The sequence below is a fragment of the Danio rerio genome, chromosome 19 (assembly GCF_049306965.1).
Source record: "Danio rerio strain Tuebingen ecotype United States chromosome 19, GRCz12tu, whole genome shotgun sequence".
Classification (NCBI taxonomy): domain Eukaryota; kingdom Metazoa; phylum Chordata; class Actinopteri; order Cypriniformes; family Danionidae; genus Danio; species Danio rerio.
Genome location: NC_133194.1, coordinates 46,750,045 through 46,768,033, shown reverse-complemented (window position 1 = coordinate 46,768,033; position 17,989 = coordinate 46,750,045). Strand labels below are relative to the sequence as shown.

General features: G+C 39.3%; 1 protein-coding gene across 4 annotated transcripts in view; it reads right to left on the bottom strand.

Annotated features, from left to right (window-relative positions):
• Positions 1-16,859, bottom strand: part of ankib1a (ankyrin repeat and IBR domain containing 1a) — a 55,345-nt gene extending 38,486 nt beyond the window's left edge. For 3 of the 4 annotated variants that reach the window (XR_012394653.1, XM_005159781.6, XM_009294446.5), the window contains exons 1-2: positions 16,646-16,855; positions 6,818-7,074 (exon numbers count right to left, since the gene is read on the bottom strand). Coding sequence is in view for 3 of the 4 variants with exons in the window: in XM_005159781.6 (XP_005159838.1) it covers positions 6,818-7,005 (188 nt within the window). In the remaining variant the exon portion in view is untranslated. Of the gene's footprint in view, positions 1-6,817; positions 7,075-16,645 lie in introns of all 4 variants that reach the window. The other variant, NM_001080992.2, reaches the window with a different exon arrangement.
• Positions 16,860-17,989: the final 1,130 nt, after the last annotated feature.

Sequence of the window (17,989 nt, the reverse complement as noted above, 5' to 3'; positions counted from 1 at the left end):
CTATCTATCTATCTATCTATCTATCTATCTATCTATCTATCTATCTATCTATCTATCTATCTATCTATCTATCTATCTATCCATTATCTATGGATAATGTTTATCCATAGATATGTTTATCTGTTTATCAATCTGTCCATTTGTCCATGTCTATCCATTGATCTGTCTGTCCGTCTATCCGACTGTGTCCATCTATCTATCCATCTGTCTGTCTGTCCATCTATCAGTCTATGCATCTGTCTGTCTGTCTGTCTATCTATATATTCATCTATCTATTCATTCGTCTATCTATCAATCTATCTGCCTGTCACTCTGTCTATCTGTCTAAAAAATTCCCGGACTTTCAATGTCTGAAACGGACCTTTGAAAATTCCATAATATTCTGGAAATATTCAGCGTGGACCCTGAAAAGAGAATATAACCAGTTTCTCAATGCAGCACAAGCCATACCAGGAAGACTAATATCATTTTCAGTCGATTAATTGCAGGAGGTACAAAAAACTAATTGATATAAAGTATAAAATGTGTCCTAAGAAGTACTTTAAGGAAAATTCAGAGCCATGTAAGCTTTAAGAATGAACTCGCTGATCGCATTCAACAGGCTTTAATGGCTTTCAGTGGAAATGACTCAGCGTGCTGTTCTGGGAAGTCTGTGATGTGAATCTGGCACTGGGAGTTTATAAGTTGATGCAACAGAAAACAACTCCCTGCATCCTTGCTCTCCAGCTGCACCCAGGGGGCCTGAATGACTGGTTGAACTACCAAGAAATTCACAAGGAGGACACCTGCTAAATGGAGCAACCGTTGGATCCAGTGACAATAAGGCACATGCACATTAATGACATAACCGCTTTATAAAATGCAAATTAAACCTCAGCTCATAATAACGTCTAGACATGCAGGTAACAGACAGCTTGGGTTTTTGTTTTGCTGTATGCTGGCTAAGTAAAGCGTGATCATGACAAATACAAGACCACACAAAAGGCATTTGTGTGTTTGGCTGAAAGCCAGAGCATGCCATGAGCTTCACACATCTGGCCTAAAAAAAATTCAGGGTGTAGTCTGGACTGGAAGGCAGATTTTCCAGGAATCAGTAGCAAAAAAAGTGAGTAAGAATTCCTGTTAGAAAACAGCAAAGCGTGGTATTAGCATTTAAATGTAGAACCACTTTAAAATATATAAGAACTAGGTTGGGTTTAGTTTTTGTTACTAAACAAAGATATAATAAAGACAGACAGTAGTCAAGAATGCAGAATAGTATATGTATAGCCAGAGCTGGGGTAACGCATTACGGCTGGTTTATACTTCTGCGTGATTGCGGTGACCAACAATGCCTGTCTTGAGCGTGAGCCGTGCATTTATACTTCTGCGTGCTGTTTGTGTTGCTCTGCAATAACACTTCCAAACGCTAGCTGGCAGCAGGTTTTTCAACACAATCTCTCGGCAATTCGTAACTTTTTGATTTAGTGGGTTTAGTACGATTTGCTCATCACCCAATGATGGTTGGGGTTAGGGGTGTGGTTAGGTGCCACGCCTCCTTGTTAAAATCATACATTTTCGTATGACTGAACTGAATGAATTAGCCACTAAACTGACAAAACATAAAATACTTATGTTTCCTTGAAAGATCAGGCTGGGTTTTTATGTTCCTCTATGTACGTTTTTTTATAGCGTTTTCTGAACGCTAATGTACAAGTAGCTAATACTCGCTTATTGATAGGCGCGAACTGGCGGATATGCAGCAAATTTAATCATAAGGGTAAATGCAAAGCAAAAGTTTCCACCTGGAGCTCGTTCAAGGGACTCGACACATGTAAACACTCGCCCAATGGCACTTGCGGCTCTCAGCAATGCCCACACTCATCACCGCTACGTTTTTAAAAATTTAACTCCAGCTACTTTTTAGATTAATCTGATTTATAAAAATAATTCACTGAATTAAAATTAGTGTAATCACGTTGAATCGCACTCGATGAGAAAATGACCTGCCCACAGGAACCGTCAGAAACCAAGATGGCAGAGCCTTACATTTCTTTTACACACACACACACACTAATATATATATATATATATATATATATATATATATATATATATATATATATATATATATATATATATATATATATATATATATATATATATATATATATATATATATATATATAAGTTCAGAACAGAACAAAAACAAACAAAAAAAACATTTTCAAATGAACGTAGAAACAAAAAGACACAATAAAAGTCTCAAATCTAATCCGAATACAATCTTATTTACATTCATATTTATAGTTGAAAATGTTTCTATATAAAATTTCGTTAAGGGTTACATATCAAAGATCAACAGGCTCCAGATATATATATATATGAGCCTTACATTTCTGTGATGGAAGTATTCTCATTATTTTGAACACATGAAAGAAAAGAGGATTGTCACAATAGACAGTGATTTTACTGAACTAATAAGACAAAAATACAAAAAGTACCAAATGGATTGCTCTCAACTTTCATTAATCTGTTTATAGGGCATGCATAACGTCAGTTAGTTCTCAGAAGGAAACATCATTAAAAAAAAAGAAAGAAAGAAAGAAAAATACCCTGCAAGTTCTGAAAGAGATCAAACCTCAGGCAGGTATGAAAAAGTAACTCAGAACTAACTCAAAAGTAATATAACGCATTACTTTTAATAAAAAAGTAACCAAGTAGCACAACTAGTTACTTCATTGAGGAGTAAAGCAATATTGTAATGCATTACTTTCAAAAGTAACTTTCCCTAACACTGTGTTTAATCTAAGTTAGTGCTAGATTCCAGCACAAATGCCGGACTGGATTGACACTGTAACAATTATGTTGCGTATTGTGGAGAAAATTACATTCTAAGTGAATTAACAAATAAATACATGCAATTGAAGTCTGATAGTTGATAAATATACATTATTAGCCCTCCTTTGAATTTTTGCTGTCTTTAAATATTTTCCAAATTGTTTAACAGAGCAAGGAAATTTTCTTATTTGAAAATCTTAATTTGTTTTATTTCGCCTAGAATAAAAGCAGTTGAAATTTTTTTAAAACTCATTTTAAGGTCAAAAGTATTAGCCCCTTTAGGCTATATTTTATTTCGATAGTCTACAGAACAACCATCATTACACAATAACTTGCCTAATTACCCTAACCTGCCTAGTTATACTAATTAGTTAAGCCTTTAAATGTCACTTTAGGCTGAATAGAAGTGTCTTGAAAAATATCTAGTCAAATATTATTTACTGTCATCATGGCAAAGATAAAATAAATCAGTTATTAGGGATGAGTTATTAAAACTATTATGATTAGAAATGTGTTGACAAAAATCTTCTCTCCTTTAAACAAAGATTGGGAAAAAAAAACAGGGGGGCGAATAATTCTGACTTTAGCTGTATGTATATATATATATATAACATTCAGATATTCTTAATTGATGAAATGCCTTCATAGCCTTTTATTTTCTTTCTGAAGCTAGAAATGTCACCTGTGGTGACAACTTGATTATATTCATGACCCTGGACCTCAAAATCAGTCTTAAGTTGTGCAGGAATAGCCAACAACAAATGATATGGGTCAAAATTAGGTTATTTTTATGCCAAAAATCATTAGAAGTGAAATTCATGAAGACATTGAGCAAATTGTTTGGTGTAAATAAATATATTAACTTATTTTTTCATTATTAATATGCTGAATAAGAAATGCTGTAAATGTATTGTTCACTATTAGTTTATGGTAGTAAATACAATACATTAACTAACAAGCATTAACTAGGAGAACCTTATTGTAAAACATGACCAAGTGATCAATGAAAACCATGGAACGATATAAAGTGATAGAATGAAAACAATAACCATAATAAAATAACAGACAATAACAGAACGACAAACAGACAGATGTGTGACCCAAACAGCTGTAAAATAAAGAGAGGAAAGTGGAAAAATAATAATAATGGTGGAGGGACAGAGAGTCTCAGTAAGCAGATGTTCAGCTGTAATCACCATTATTTTCTCAGAGGGGAACATTAGCATTAAATCAGAGTTGGCTTTTGTTGCTCCGATTGATCCTGACTCAAATACCAAGCACTGAAATTCAATAAACCATGCAAAAATAACCTTGCATCGCACAAAAACACTATAGAAGCTTCCCATTCCAAGCATATTTGCCTCAGGTCCTGTCTTCAACACTGAAGGTTAGTGTTTTTGTTCTGCCTGAAGCAACAACCATCTATAAACCCTGCTGTGTTGTTAACGGACAGACTGTTGGAGTGTTCCCATGACATGAACAAGTCTTATCTTAACCCTCTTTGTTAGACTACACATTGGTGATAATAAATATGTTTGTATGTTTGCAACACATTGTTAGCATTACATTTTTAGGGATAAGTTGAACCTTTCTCTTAATTCTCTTCTGCCAACTCAAGCTGCATTTATTTGACCAAAATAGGCAAACAAGGAAGCAAAAACGGCAATATTGTGAATGATATATATTAATTTAAAAGAACTACTTTATTTTTTTATATACTTTAAATTTCCTGTTTTTAAATGCTATTATATTTGAAATCTGAATTCTTAGCAGCATTACTTCAATTAACACGATAATTAAGAAATTATTCTATTACGCTGATTTATGCTGTAGCATTTCTAATTTTATTCAATAAACTCGTTTATTCATTCATTTTTTTTCTTTTAAAATGAAAAGATGCAAGTACATTTGTGTTGCATAACACTGTCATGGCATTTTTGTCGTCATCTCAATAAAAAAAACATTGTTTAACCATTGTGTGCTGTTGGGGATGTTTTCACCAACCACTCTGGGGTGATTGTGAGTCCTAATTTGGCCACTAGTTTCTCTGCGTTTCAGCAAATGGGAAGATTTTTGGAGACATCCTATTTTGACACATATTTTGGGAATATGCTTTGACACTTTTTTAAAATTCAACAATACACTCAAACTGACCACCCTTTCATTATATCGGTGGCTGTTTTTGCCCCATTGACTTCCATTATAATGACATTTTTTGGTTGCAAAGCCATGACATAACATCATCAAGCATTCTTGAGTGTTGCTGGTTGTCCCATGGGAAAAGCTAACATTTTCAAGTTTTACTGTTGATCATCAGTAAAAATAGCTCAGTTTCTGTCTTCTATATGAAGTATAGTGTGTGTGTGTGCGTGTCTGTGAGAGAGAGAAACCTTTATGCACTTGTCTTGATATGTCTGAGAAAATCTAAATAAGCAGCTCAGCTCTCAGCATAGTAAACACAGTGAGTGTAAAGCAGGTCGCACACCAGTGTGAAAGCGAACCGCTCCAAGAGCAAAGAGCAACAATGTAACATTTGTAATCTCTGTTTCGGAACAACTGAATCGATTCACAGGCATTTTAGAATTCTACACATAGGTTTCTATCAGGACACACACACCGGCACCGCAAATCGGCGGCGCCCAGCCACGGCTCAGGACGCAGTTCATTTTTCAGCCGCGCCACAGAGCGCCATCTGATTAGTTTCATTTTAAAGATCATTCGAAATTCGTCTGGTGTGGGATACTTTAAACCAGGGGTCACCAATCCTGGTCCTGGAGGGCCGGTGTCCCTGCAGGGTTTAGCTCCATCTTGCCTCAACACATCTGCCTAGATGTTTCAAGTATAACTAGTTAGACCTTGATTAGCTTGTTCAGGTGTGTTTGATTAGGGTTGGAGCTAAAATCTGCTAGACACCGGCCCTCCAGGAACAAGTTTGGTGACCACTGCTTTAAACTGTCATGTGCGTGCCGTGTCGCGGTGCCGAGCGACGCTTCTGGTGTGCGACCTGCTTAAGGGCGCTTTCACACCTACACTTTTGTTTCGGAACGTGTCTCGTTTGCCCAGTTAGCGCGGTTCGTTTGGCATATGTGTACAAGGCAATCGCGCTCTGTTCCGCGGCAAAGTAATCGCTCCGAGATCGCTTGAATGAGGTGGTCTCGGCTCGATTGAAACGAACCCTGGAGCGGTTCGATTGCAGTGAGAAAGTGATCCGATCCAAGCGCGGTTATATCACAGTGTTTTATGGATATGTAATAGACATACAGCTATATGAAGAGAGAATTATGAGCATGGCGGGAAGTTTCGCGAGTCTCCGGATGCCCTCAAACGAGTGATGATCTCCCGGTAATCTCGCGTCTCCCTCCCGGTCCTCAAATAGGCATCGTCGCGCACCCTTCTCACCCCTCCCCACCGCATCTCTCCTCAGACACGTCGCGCGCGCAGCCTGTCAATCACCATCAAACCACCACCTCTCCTGACAGCTGAGCGGGACGCTGCAAAATAAACCCTGACACTCTGACCAATGTGAGGAGAGTTTACTCACACGTGACTTGTTTTAGCTCTTTTGGTCCGATTAGAAACTTTGCAATGTGAAAGTGAACCGCTCCAAGAGCAAAGAGCAACAATGTAACATTTGTAATCTCTGTTTCACAACAACTGAATCGATTCACAGGTGTGAAAGCACCCTAAGTGTACATACACTATAATTTGCTATTTTACTCCATAGAACTCCATATAAAAGTCAGAAACATTTTTGCACAGGCCTATCTAAAGGGTTAATGCTGCCAACTAATGATAACATTAAACCTCTTCCCAACAAGGAAAACCACCAACAATCTAAAATGCTAGATGTCATTTATGTGCAATATAAAAATGCTGTTACATTGGAAGTCGATAGGGTAAAAGCAGCCCCAAACATAGCAAAAGTGTAGTCAATTTGAACAGTACACAAGAGCTAAAAAATAAACTGATGTATTGAGGTGGTGCTTGTGGCCGGTACCTGATAAGGCGGGTCATGGCGTGGCGTGAGGCATAATGCAGGGGTGTGTTGTGTTGATAGGGCTCCCCATAAGAGGCGTTGGGCTCCAGAGCCTCTTTAAATTGAGGGTTGCTCTCATAGAGTTGGCAGGCCAGGCCTTCATCTCCATTGATAAGTGCTTTACGGAACTTGGTGGCTGTATTCCCCATGGCAGGAGCCGCTGAGCCCACATTCAGTGTTCAACACTCAGCCAGCGTGACTGCGGACGGCCTGCGTACCTGCAAACACATGCAATTAGATTTGTTTATTTTATACATTGGTCATTTATTTTAATTTGACCAATCAGATGGGGCATCTGAAAGTCAGATGATGTATTGTCTGGCTTGATGTTGTATATTATGCTAAAGAAACCTGGTAATAAACTACCAGTACATTTCTGTTATTTTTACAGATTTATTTCTTTATATATAATTTCTTATTTATTATATTATTTCAAACTTCTGAAATGTCAATAAAAAGTCTCTTTGTTAAACTGTAGAGCTGAATTTTCAACATCAAAAGTCGACAGAGCAGAGATACTTCCATAATTATAAGTCAGAGTCTATGAACAGTTATGAATCTGACTGTAATTCGCATTCACAGGCATCAAGTCAAAAGATGAGGTTATTAAATTTACACCATTTTAATTGTATATATAGTAAATTAGAGCATTATACATAGTATATTATAGTATATTACAGACTATAGACCAGGGGTGGGCAAACTCGGTCCTGGAGGGCCAGTGTCCTGAACAGTTTAGCTCCAACACTAATCAAACACACCTGAACAAGCTAATCAGTGTCTTTAAGATCACTAGAAATCAATAAGCAGGTGTGTTTGATTAGAGTTGGAGCTAAACTGTGCAGGACACCGGCCCTGCAGGAGTTTGCCTACCCCTGCCATAGACTATTACCAATTATTGTAATGTCATTTACATCTATTAGTTCTATCAGGTATATCTACACTGTAAAACCCAAAAAGATAAGGCAACTCAAACCGTTTTAGGAAACCGATTGCAACAAACCATTTAAGTTCAAAAACTAATTCTAATGAATACTGTGAACTTAATCCATTTAAGTAAATGAAGCAATTTGAGCACAGTAAAACCCGATAAATAAAGAGAACTCAAAGCAGCTGAGTACTGTTAAACTCAATAAGTTAAGGCAACTCAAAGCGTTTGAGGAAACCAATCGCAACAAACCATTGAGTTAAAAAAACTTACTCCATTTAAGTTGAAGTAATGAGGAGTTTAATTAACTCAATAACTTCAACACTGAGTTCAAAACTCCTCAAATGAGTAGAATTAACTTTCAGATCATTTTGAATTAGGGGCGACCCGGTAGCGCAGCAGGAAGTGTCGTCGGCTTAAAGCAAGAAGCTCGCTGGTTCGAGCCTTGGCTGGGTCAGTTGGCGTTTCTGTGTGGAGTTTGCATGTTCTCCTCACGTTCGCGTGGGTTTCCTCCAGGTGCTCGGGTTTCCCCCACAGCGCAAAGACATGCAGTATAGGTGAATTGGGTAAGCTAAATTTTCCGTAGTGTATGAGTATGATTGAGTGTGTATGGATGTTTCCCAGAGATGGGTTGCAGCTGGAAGGGCTTCCGCTGCGTAAAACATATGCTGGAGTAGTTGGTGGTTCATTCCACTGTGGCGACCCCAGATTAATAAAGGGACTAAGCTGAAAATAAAATGAATGAGTGAATAATTTTGAGATAACTACACTCAGTTCATTTGATAAAGTTGACAGTTGGGTTTTACAGTGTATTATATCTTTCAAACAGTTTTCTGAGCTTTAAAAAACAAAATGTAAAGCAGAAGAATTAAATTAAATGAGTGTCGCTTTCTTACAACGCCTTCTTCTCAAGTGCATAGCCTAGCAAAGACACCAGATTTAAAAGAAAAAGGACTATGTCTAGCAAATGTTTACACAGAAAAACAATGCAATACAAACATGTTCTGCATGAACAGCCCGTTATAGGCGTTCCTGTTAGGAACAGAATAAACAGTATTAAAAGGCTGCACTTCATTATAATAAAAAACTCACACAAGGCTACAGTTCCTTTGTGGAAAAAATAAACAAGCTACTACTATTCAACTCACAAAGGCCTAATGTAACAAAAATCAGCCAGCTCCACATGCATTTGCATATGACCACACTGTGCAAATAACAATCTTGCACAGGTGCCTTGATCTGATCTTATCATTACGCCTTTTTCGAAACATTTCAACAGATAAAACGACTCTCTTTCTGGAAATGAAAAAGAAAAAAAACCTGACAATAAGGTTGTATTAGTTATAAGATTAGTCAATGCACTTATTTGCATGAACAAACATTGGATAATACATTTAGATTTATTGTTATTGTTAGTTAATGTAAATAAAGTTATTCAAACAATAGTTAACTCATGCTAACTCATAGTGCATTAACAAATGCTAATCGTACAATGTCTAATGTGAAACATCCCAATGGACAATGACATCGTCCTCGTAAGCGGTGGTGAACTAACCAACCAACAACAGTATGTGAGGTTTTCGCTAAAATTAGTACAAGCGTGAAAGTGAAAGATTGAAGCAGTGTACTGACCCGCTGACTGCCTGGACCCGCTGTCTCAAGCGCATGACAGTGTGTCTGTGTGTGGTCACGTGATCTGTGTTTTCAGCAGTCTAGTGTGGACGCAGGGCTGTTCAGAAACGCTAGGTGAAACGCCAGAGTGGATGTGGATCATTTTCGTTCTAAAATGCCATTTTTAACTAAGATGTATCAGTGTGTATTTTTCACGAGCGGATTTGCAATGGGGGCAGGGCGGAGGATTGAAATGCCGGCTTTGTACAGTTATGTAGGCTTGGGCGGTAATACGGTAATATGGTACCGCGGGATCTAAAATAGCAACGTTGTCAGTTTCAATACCGTTACAGCATAATAAAATAGGAGACAAGTATTAAATATTAAATATTATTTATTTAATGCCTACAAATGCAAATGCGTGATTGTCAATACGGTAAAGTGTGGAAGAGAGAGAGAGAGGTGAGGTAAGATGGCGAGTCGCGCATCAAGTGACCTGCAGTTGGCAGTATTTCGACTGAACGAGAAGTGAGACGTGGTAAAGACGAACTAGAGGTCTGCATTCCCGCTGCTGTCCCACAGGAGCCACGGGACCCGTCCAGATTTCTTGCGGTGCAGGAATAAATTTCCAAATAAAGACAAAACAAAACTTTCCATCCAGAGCTCCTTCACGGGACTCCACACTTGTAAACAGTCGCTCCATCGGGCTCGTGCCACTCGCACGGCTCTCGGTGCTGCACAGACTCGTCAGCAATACCAATCAGACCAATCACAGAGCTTGCGCTATGCATCGGTGCAACGTGTAATTACATTTTTTGAGAGGTGCACGTCAGCGACACCGATGGCCACATCGTAGGCCCATGTGTCAACGTTTAGACTTCGCCGTAGCATACGCGTGCGCTTGACACAGAAGTATAAATCACCTTTAACAATATCGCTCTCGAGCGAGCAAGCACGTGCGCATCCGTGTGAATGCTGTTTGTGTGTGTGTGAATGAGAGAGAGCATTCCGCGCAGATCTCTGATACGAATAAACAGGTGATGCAAACCTGAGGTCGCATATACGGTATTCAGTTTCTGAATGGTTAAGGCACAAGCCAACGGTTTGGTGACGCTGTCTGAGCCTTACGTCAACTTTTTTATTTATTATTATGCCTGGTAATACCGGATACTAAGGTAAAATAGGGAGGAGGTTTGACGGTATCAAAATTTGGATACCGCCCAAGCCTACCGTAAGATAAATGAGAAGCATCTTAAAGGGGGCGGGGCATTTCAGAAACTAGAGAGCATTTGATTGGTCAGAAGATTTGATGAGAAACTGAATTATGATGTGATGTCAAAAGAATTGTTGATCCATTTAGGCGGAAGTGACTAACAACAAGCTTTTGATATTCAATACTTTTTATACCTTCTTAATGCAAATTTTTAAAAAAAATTTGTAGCACACTACATTATAGATATCCAGAAAACATCATTTTAATTTCACGGGACCTTTAACTATTTTTTTTTTGTGTTGTCACAATACTGGAATTATAATTTTAAAAACACCCACTTCCTGCTAACATTCAAGCACTGTTGAGCTTTTTCTTAAACAGCGCTGATTTGCCATTGTGTTCATGTGCTCAACAGAAATGACTGTGATTGGCTGTGAAGGTCATCAGTTTACCACACTCACCGCTGTTTACTGAGTGTAACCACAGATACAAAGACACTGGAACAATTTAAAGCTGGGAAGCAATTTACACGCACACGAATTTAAAAAAAAATCCAATATTCATTCATTCATTCGTCATTTTCTTGTCACACTACAATATAGATATCTAGAAAACATCATTTTAATTTCACGGGACCTTTAACTAATGAAAACTTAGCAAACAAATAAGCAAACAAAAAGCACAAGCATCCTAAAAAAGAAACTTTTTTTTCAAAGGGTTGCATAGCCTGAGGGATCTATAATATTTGATCTGCTCAACAATCCGGTATATCCATCCCGTCATGCTCTAATAAATCTTCTTGAGAGTGGCAGCAGGTGCACTGATCGGGCATGAGCGTGTGGGTGGGAGTCAGGCGAGTTCGACTCGCTTTTTAGGTCATTCTGTCTGCTCTGTTGTTCTTTTCCACATGGCTTCACATCTCGCTCGTGTTTAACACAGACGTCTGTGGAGTTACATCACAAAATAAAGCACATTACAGCACTCAGAAGGATCCTTATAAATGTGCCCTGTGGTCGAATGGCTCATTTTCAGGTGGGACGTCTGAGAATGCAGAACTGATGAATTAAGAGCGGCGTTTTGGCAGGCGCACAAAAAGAGGGAAATGTTTCTGTTCCACAAGCTTCCCCCCACACCAGAGCTCAATCATTAAACATACTGTGAGTCCATTAATGGAGAAACTCCATTTGCATTTATTTTACAGGCAGTGGGCCGCTCTCAAACAATGCAGGCTTTGTGTTAAAAGATGATCCTCAACTGCCGTTTTCACTTTAAACAATGTCTGAAACTCCATGCGTGTTCATTTCCATGGCAGACAGGAACAGTGTGCAGATATTTAAAGCGAAAGTAACAAACCTGTGTGAATGTTTTTGTGTTTGTATGGACGACAAAAGGAGGAAGCAGAGGGAATTAATGATCCAACAGTCTGCTCACACTTTTAGTTCAGATCTTTTAGGTGGTTTGTTTTGATAGGATCAAATTAACAAAAATTACGCCCCATTCACGCGGGGCTTCAGCGTCAAGGCTTGACTGAAGGCGCGTCTGAAGTTGGGGCTGAAGCGATCGTCATAACAGCGTAGGGCCAATGAAATTCAGTCAGCAATACTCTTATTTCACGCAGCCGCCATTTTAAAGAACCAAAGCGAGGCTGCGGTGGGAAGAAACCCGGAAGTATAGGACCAGCTCTGTAAACATTGCAGTAACATGCTGTGTACTACACACCTCCAGCTATTGCTGAGATTTCAAAATGCAGAAATGGTGTAACCATCACTTTAATATTATCCAGTAAGTTTATTTTAAACAATTAAAATCAATTTAGCACCAAACAAAATCACAATCTCAGTGATACACTTAAGTGTCCTCCTGGGCTTCAGTTTATGGCACTATAGTTAAACACCGTGAGGACGCTTCCCTGCTTCAGCCTGCGTAACCCGGTGAGTGATAAAACACTGGAGTCCTCTGTAGCACACCCTTACCGCTCTTCACCCAGTGCAAATACAGATACACGGACTGGAGCGCGAAGCAGCCGTCAAGATCAGTCGAGTCATCAAGCAGATCGCTCGGCTCGTCTGTGTTTGTGCTCAGTGTACAGCGGTGGGTGAACTGATGACCTTCTCGGCCAATCACAATCATTTCTGTTGAACACGTGAACACAATGGCAAATCAGAACTGTTTTAAGAAAGCCATCAACATTGCCTTAAATGTTAGCACAAAATTGCTGTTTTTTCTTTTAATTCAGTATCGTGACAAGCCTAATATAGTGAAAGAATCAGTTTATTAATTTGAGTTTGATAAATGGCATCTAAAACGTGTGTTTGGGAAAGAAAACGTTGGCTAACTAGTGCCATTTCCCTTAACCTAGCTGAAAATGAGCTCTGATATCCCTTTTTACATTCACCATTCATTAAGAACGGACCTCCGGGTCACCAGGAAGGCGGAGAAATGATAAATTTGTGCCACTTTCTCTTCGCTGATAAGATATACAGCCAGTTACACAACATTCCTATGTAGCTCCCAATGATACTTCCGGCTTTCTTCCCACCGCAGCCTCGCTTTTGCTTTTGAAAATGGCGGCCACGTGAAATCAGTCTATAGGCCACTGTCTGAGCTGGTGTATTTGCATACAGCAATCTGATTGGCTGACGCTTCAATCAGCGCTTGAAAAGTTGAGCTTGGCTGTTTCTCAATATGCGTTCTTCAGCGGTCTTGCGTCCTCGTGTTCTCCTGTAACGTCATCATCAGCTGCCTAAGTTCAGTTCCAATACTCAAGACCGCAAGTACGGAGGACGCGTAAAACTTCCCGGATGTGTTCTTGATATCGAGGACGCACTGATGCAGACTTGAGCACCGAACTCGCTCTGGAAGTCCCAGAAGTCATTGCGACTGGAGGTGGGAAGCGCGGCATTTTATCTACATTACTTATTAAAGTTCATAGATATTTACCTAAGGAGTTTCCCTAAATGAAACGGTGAAAGTAAACATTACCATGGACATCTTAATAAAGGAATAAACACATTAAGGGTCTTTGTTTGCTGAAATTTGTATTAAAATGTGTTTTATTTATATTGTGCAACATATATTTATAATGTTTTATGCAAAGTATATATTTTGAAAAGGGAAAAACCAATAAATCATTGTATGAATGCTGTAATGTTTAAATAATTTACCATTTAAAACTCGTGAAGGTCATGTGACCATCAGGAAGAACTCAGCATCTCAATTCTCAAAGGATGCGTTCTCTGCCCTCACGGTCTCCTGAGTTCGTTCTTCCGAGGACACCTGGCAAGACCGGTCTCCACAAGAACGCAAGTCTGTTCTCTGCGTTCTTGGAATTGAGAAACAGCCCTAGTCCCAACTTCTGCAGCGAGCAACGCCTCTGAAGTGGCACCAACGGACCCATAATGCAGTTCGGCAACGCCTGACGTCACCCATTCAAAGTGAATGAGAAGCGTTGACGCTGACGCCCCGTGTGAATGGGGCGTTACACATTTAGTTTAGATGGAGCTGGGTTTCTATTAGTGTTGTCACGATACTGGAATTAGAATTTTAAAAACGTCCATTTCCTGCTAACATTCGAGCCCTGTTGAGCTCGTTCTTAAACAGTGCTGATTTGCCATTGGCTGTTTCTCAATATGCGTTCTTCAGCGGTCTTGAGTCCTCGTGTTCTCCTGTAACGTCATCATCAGCTGCCAAAGTTCAGTTCCAATACTCAAGACCACAAGTACAGAGGACGCGTGAAACTTCCCGGATGTGATCTTGATATCGAGGACGCACCGATGCAGACTTGAGCACCGAACTCGATCTGGAAGTCCAAGAAGTCATTGCGACTGGAGGTGGGAAGTGCTGCATTTTCTTTAGATTTATTATTAAAGTTATTAAAGTTCAGACAGAGATATCACTTATTTACCTCAAGAGTTTCCCTAAATGAAACAGTGAATATAAACATTAGCATGGACATCTTAATAAAGGAATGAACACATTAAGGGTATTTGTTTGCTGAATTTTGTATTAAAATCTTAATTATTTGTATTGTGCAGCATACATTTACAATGTTTTTATGCATATTATATACATAATATATGGGGGGAAAACAATAAATCGTTGAATAAATGCTGTAATGTTTAAATAATTTTCCATTAAAAACGTGAAGGTCATGTGACCACTAGGAAGAACGCAGCATCTCATTTCTTACAGAACGTGTTCTCTCTCCTTGCGGTATCCCAAATTCGTTCTTCCGAGGAGGACACCTGGCAAGACCGGTCTCCATAAGAACGCAAGTCTGTTCTCTGCGTTCTTGGAATTGAAAAACAGCCACTGGCAAAGGTGATCCAACTTACCTCAACACACCTGTCTGGGTGTTTCAAGTCTACCTAATTATACCAGATTGGCTTGTTTAGGTGTGTTTGATTAGGGTTGGAGCTAAAATCCGCAGGACACCGGCCCTCCAGGAACAAGTTTGGTGATCCCTGGTCTATTCGTTTTCATCTCCTTATTTAATATTTAGTAAAACAAGTTTAGTCAAAACAGACTTCTCTTCAGGTATCTTTGATATGTGCACTGTTTATGTAAATGTGTAACTAAAAAACATATACAGCTGATTGAATTGTTTGTAAATCACACAACTGTGGTATGCAGGATTACTTATAACAACACTGTAATTGTGACATTAAATACTGTTTCATATTTACATTCAATGTGGTTCTTTTCTATCCTACAATATTTTCTGTTGTGTTACTAATGCTGCTTTTTTGCTCAATGTAGCTCTGTTTTCTATGGTTCTGTTTACTTTGTCATTTGCACAGCAGCGCAGTAGAGCATATAGTGTTAAGCAGGAAAAAAAACCCTGTACTGTATTTTATTGATCGAACGATTTTGAGCAGCTGTTATTTTTTGAGCAGCTGTTATTTTTTGTGCAGCTGTTTATTTGTAAAAACAGAGGAAAAACTCTGTGTTTGAATTATATTTTGCTCAAAAAATGTTTAATAACGTTTTAATAAAGGCTTTAACTCTCAAGTAAACATTTATATTAAAATACCGGATAGATATCATATACCGTTATTCCTCCTAAAAATACCGGGATATGATATTTTGCCCATATCGCCCAGCCCTACTACCTTATAGGACTTTTTGATGTCTACATATAGTGTAACACCTCATTTTGTATCTCCAACAGCTGAACCCATATGTATGGCAATTCATCCCAGCTAAAACAAATCCAGCGTAAACCAGCCTAGGATGGTTGGCTGGTTTTAGCCGATCAACCAGGCTGGTTTTAGAGAGGGTTTGACCACTTCCAGGCTGGTTTCCAGCTATTTCCAGCCTAGTTTTAGCTGGTCAGACTGGGAGATGACCAGATAAAACCAGCTTGAGCAGCCTAGCCAGGCTGGGAGCGCAGCCAAAACCAGCTATGTCCAGCATAAACCAGGATGGTCAAGCTGGTTTTAGCTGGTCACTATCCAGCCTGACCAGCTAAGAACAGGCTGGAAATGGCTGCAAACCATCCTGGAAGTGGACAAACCCCATATAAAGCCAGCCTGGTCGACCAGCTAAAACCAGCCAACCAGTCTAGGCTGGTTTAAGCTGGATTTTTCAGCAGGGATATTATATTTACCTGCAAAGTGTGTGTATATTCTGAGACAATATTGTTTGTTTGTTTTTCTGTTGTACTTAAAAAAAAAAACTTGAAATAAAAGTATTATTAAAAAGACTCAAAATCAGCCCAGAGTGGATGAAAACATCCTCAACAAGACATAAGGGATTAATAAACCACGTAGAATAGTCGTTAAAAGTGTACAAGTCATTACACAAAGGCTCTGAATCTGTGCTTGTAGCTTTTCAAGAACATTCCCAGTGTTGACAGCTGATCAGCATCATCAGTTCACCAATACACCGGTCTCTGGCTGACAGATCGCTGCTTCAGAGCCAACAAAACACATCTTTGATGAAGCACAGCTGTAATTGACACACTTATAACCCGATTTCCACACTCTGGCGTGTTGACATCAGCGATTAACACACAAAAACAATCGCACACACGTACCTCATGACGTTTCCATGAAGCGTTGACACACAAACGACCACGGCGAGCGGCGTGTCAGAAGCTCATATCGCCATTGTTATCGGGCAGCAGACCTTTGACCATGTCAGAAATGATATAAAAATAAATGATAAACAACTGTAAAATCATTTGGGGTGGTGCTCGTGGCTGTGTTTGCTGGTCATGCTCTCATTTCATAGGACAATGATCTGCGTCTTCTTCGCGGTGGTAACGGTTGATGAAGGGCTGAATGTAGGACCGGCTGATCGCCACCTGCCGGCGAGGAGAATAAAGGTGAGCTCCAGTGTGCTCACTCAAAGAAATTAATTTCATACTTATTATTTTTTAAACGTAAATAATAGCAGTATTTATAATGTTTATAAAGAGTTTTATGGCGGTACAAATATGAAATAAATTCATCAGACTATTCACCTATGTGAGTTAATAAATAAATACGTTAACTTGTACTGGATCTAATAAATCTAGTATTATTGTTTCACATCACAATCTGGGTTTGCATTTATGTCACAATCTGCAAACAATGTTCATTTGTATGAAATTATTCTCGAACAAAAGACAAAAATGTGGCAGAAATGTGTTTTGCTAACATGATTAGCGCATTAGCACCATCTAAAGGAACAACATGAGAAATTGACGTTTTTTTGGACAGTTGTAAATGTTGAAGTACTAATAAAAGGATTGCAATTACATATGAAATATTATTAAATGCAATTAAATGCAATATAAAAATAAATTAATTTAATATTACATATTTTGAAATGCCTTACTGAAAAATCCAGCTTAAACCAGCCTATGCTGGTTGGCTGGTCGACCAGGCTGGTTTTAGAGGGGTTTTGGCCTTTTCCAGGCTGGTTTTCAGCCATTTCCAGCCTGGTCTTAGCTGGTCAGGCTGGAAGCTGACCAGTTAAAACCAGCTTGACCAGCCTAGCCAGGCTGGGAGCCCAGCCAAAACCAGCTATGTCCAGCTTAAACCAGAAATGGCCAAAACCCCTCTAAAGCCAGCCTGGTCGACCAGCTAAAACCAGCCAACCAGCCTAGGCTGGGTTATGCTGGATTTTTCTGCAGGGGGGCCTTTTAGCAAGACGGTCGCCGGTTCGAGTCCCGGTTGGGTCAGTTAGCATTTCTGTGTGAAGTTTGTATTTTCTCCCTGTGTTGGTGTGGGTTTCCTCCAGGTGAACACATGTGCTTTAGGTGAATTGGATAAACTAAATTGGTCATAAGGTATGAGTGTGTTTGTGTGTGTGAATGTGAGTCTGTGTTTCCCAGTACTGGGTTGCAGTTGGAAGGGCATCCACTGTGTAAAACATAGGCTGGATAAGTTGGTGG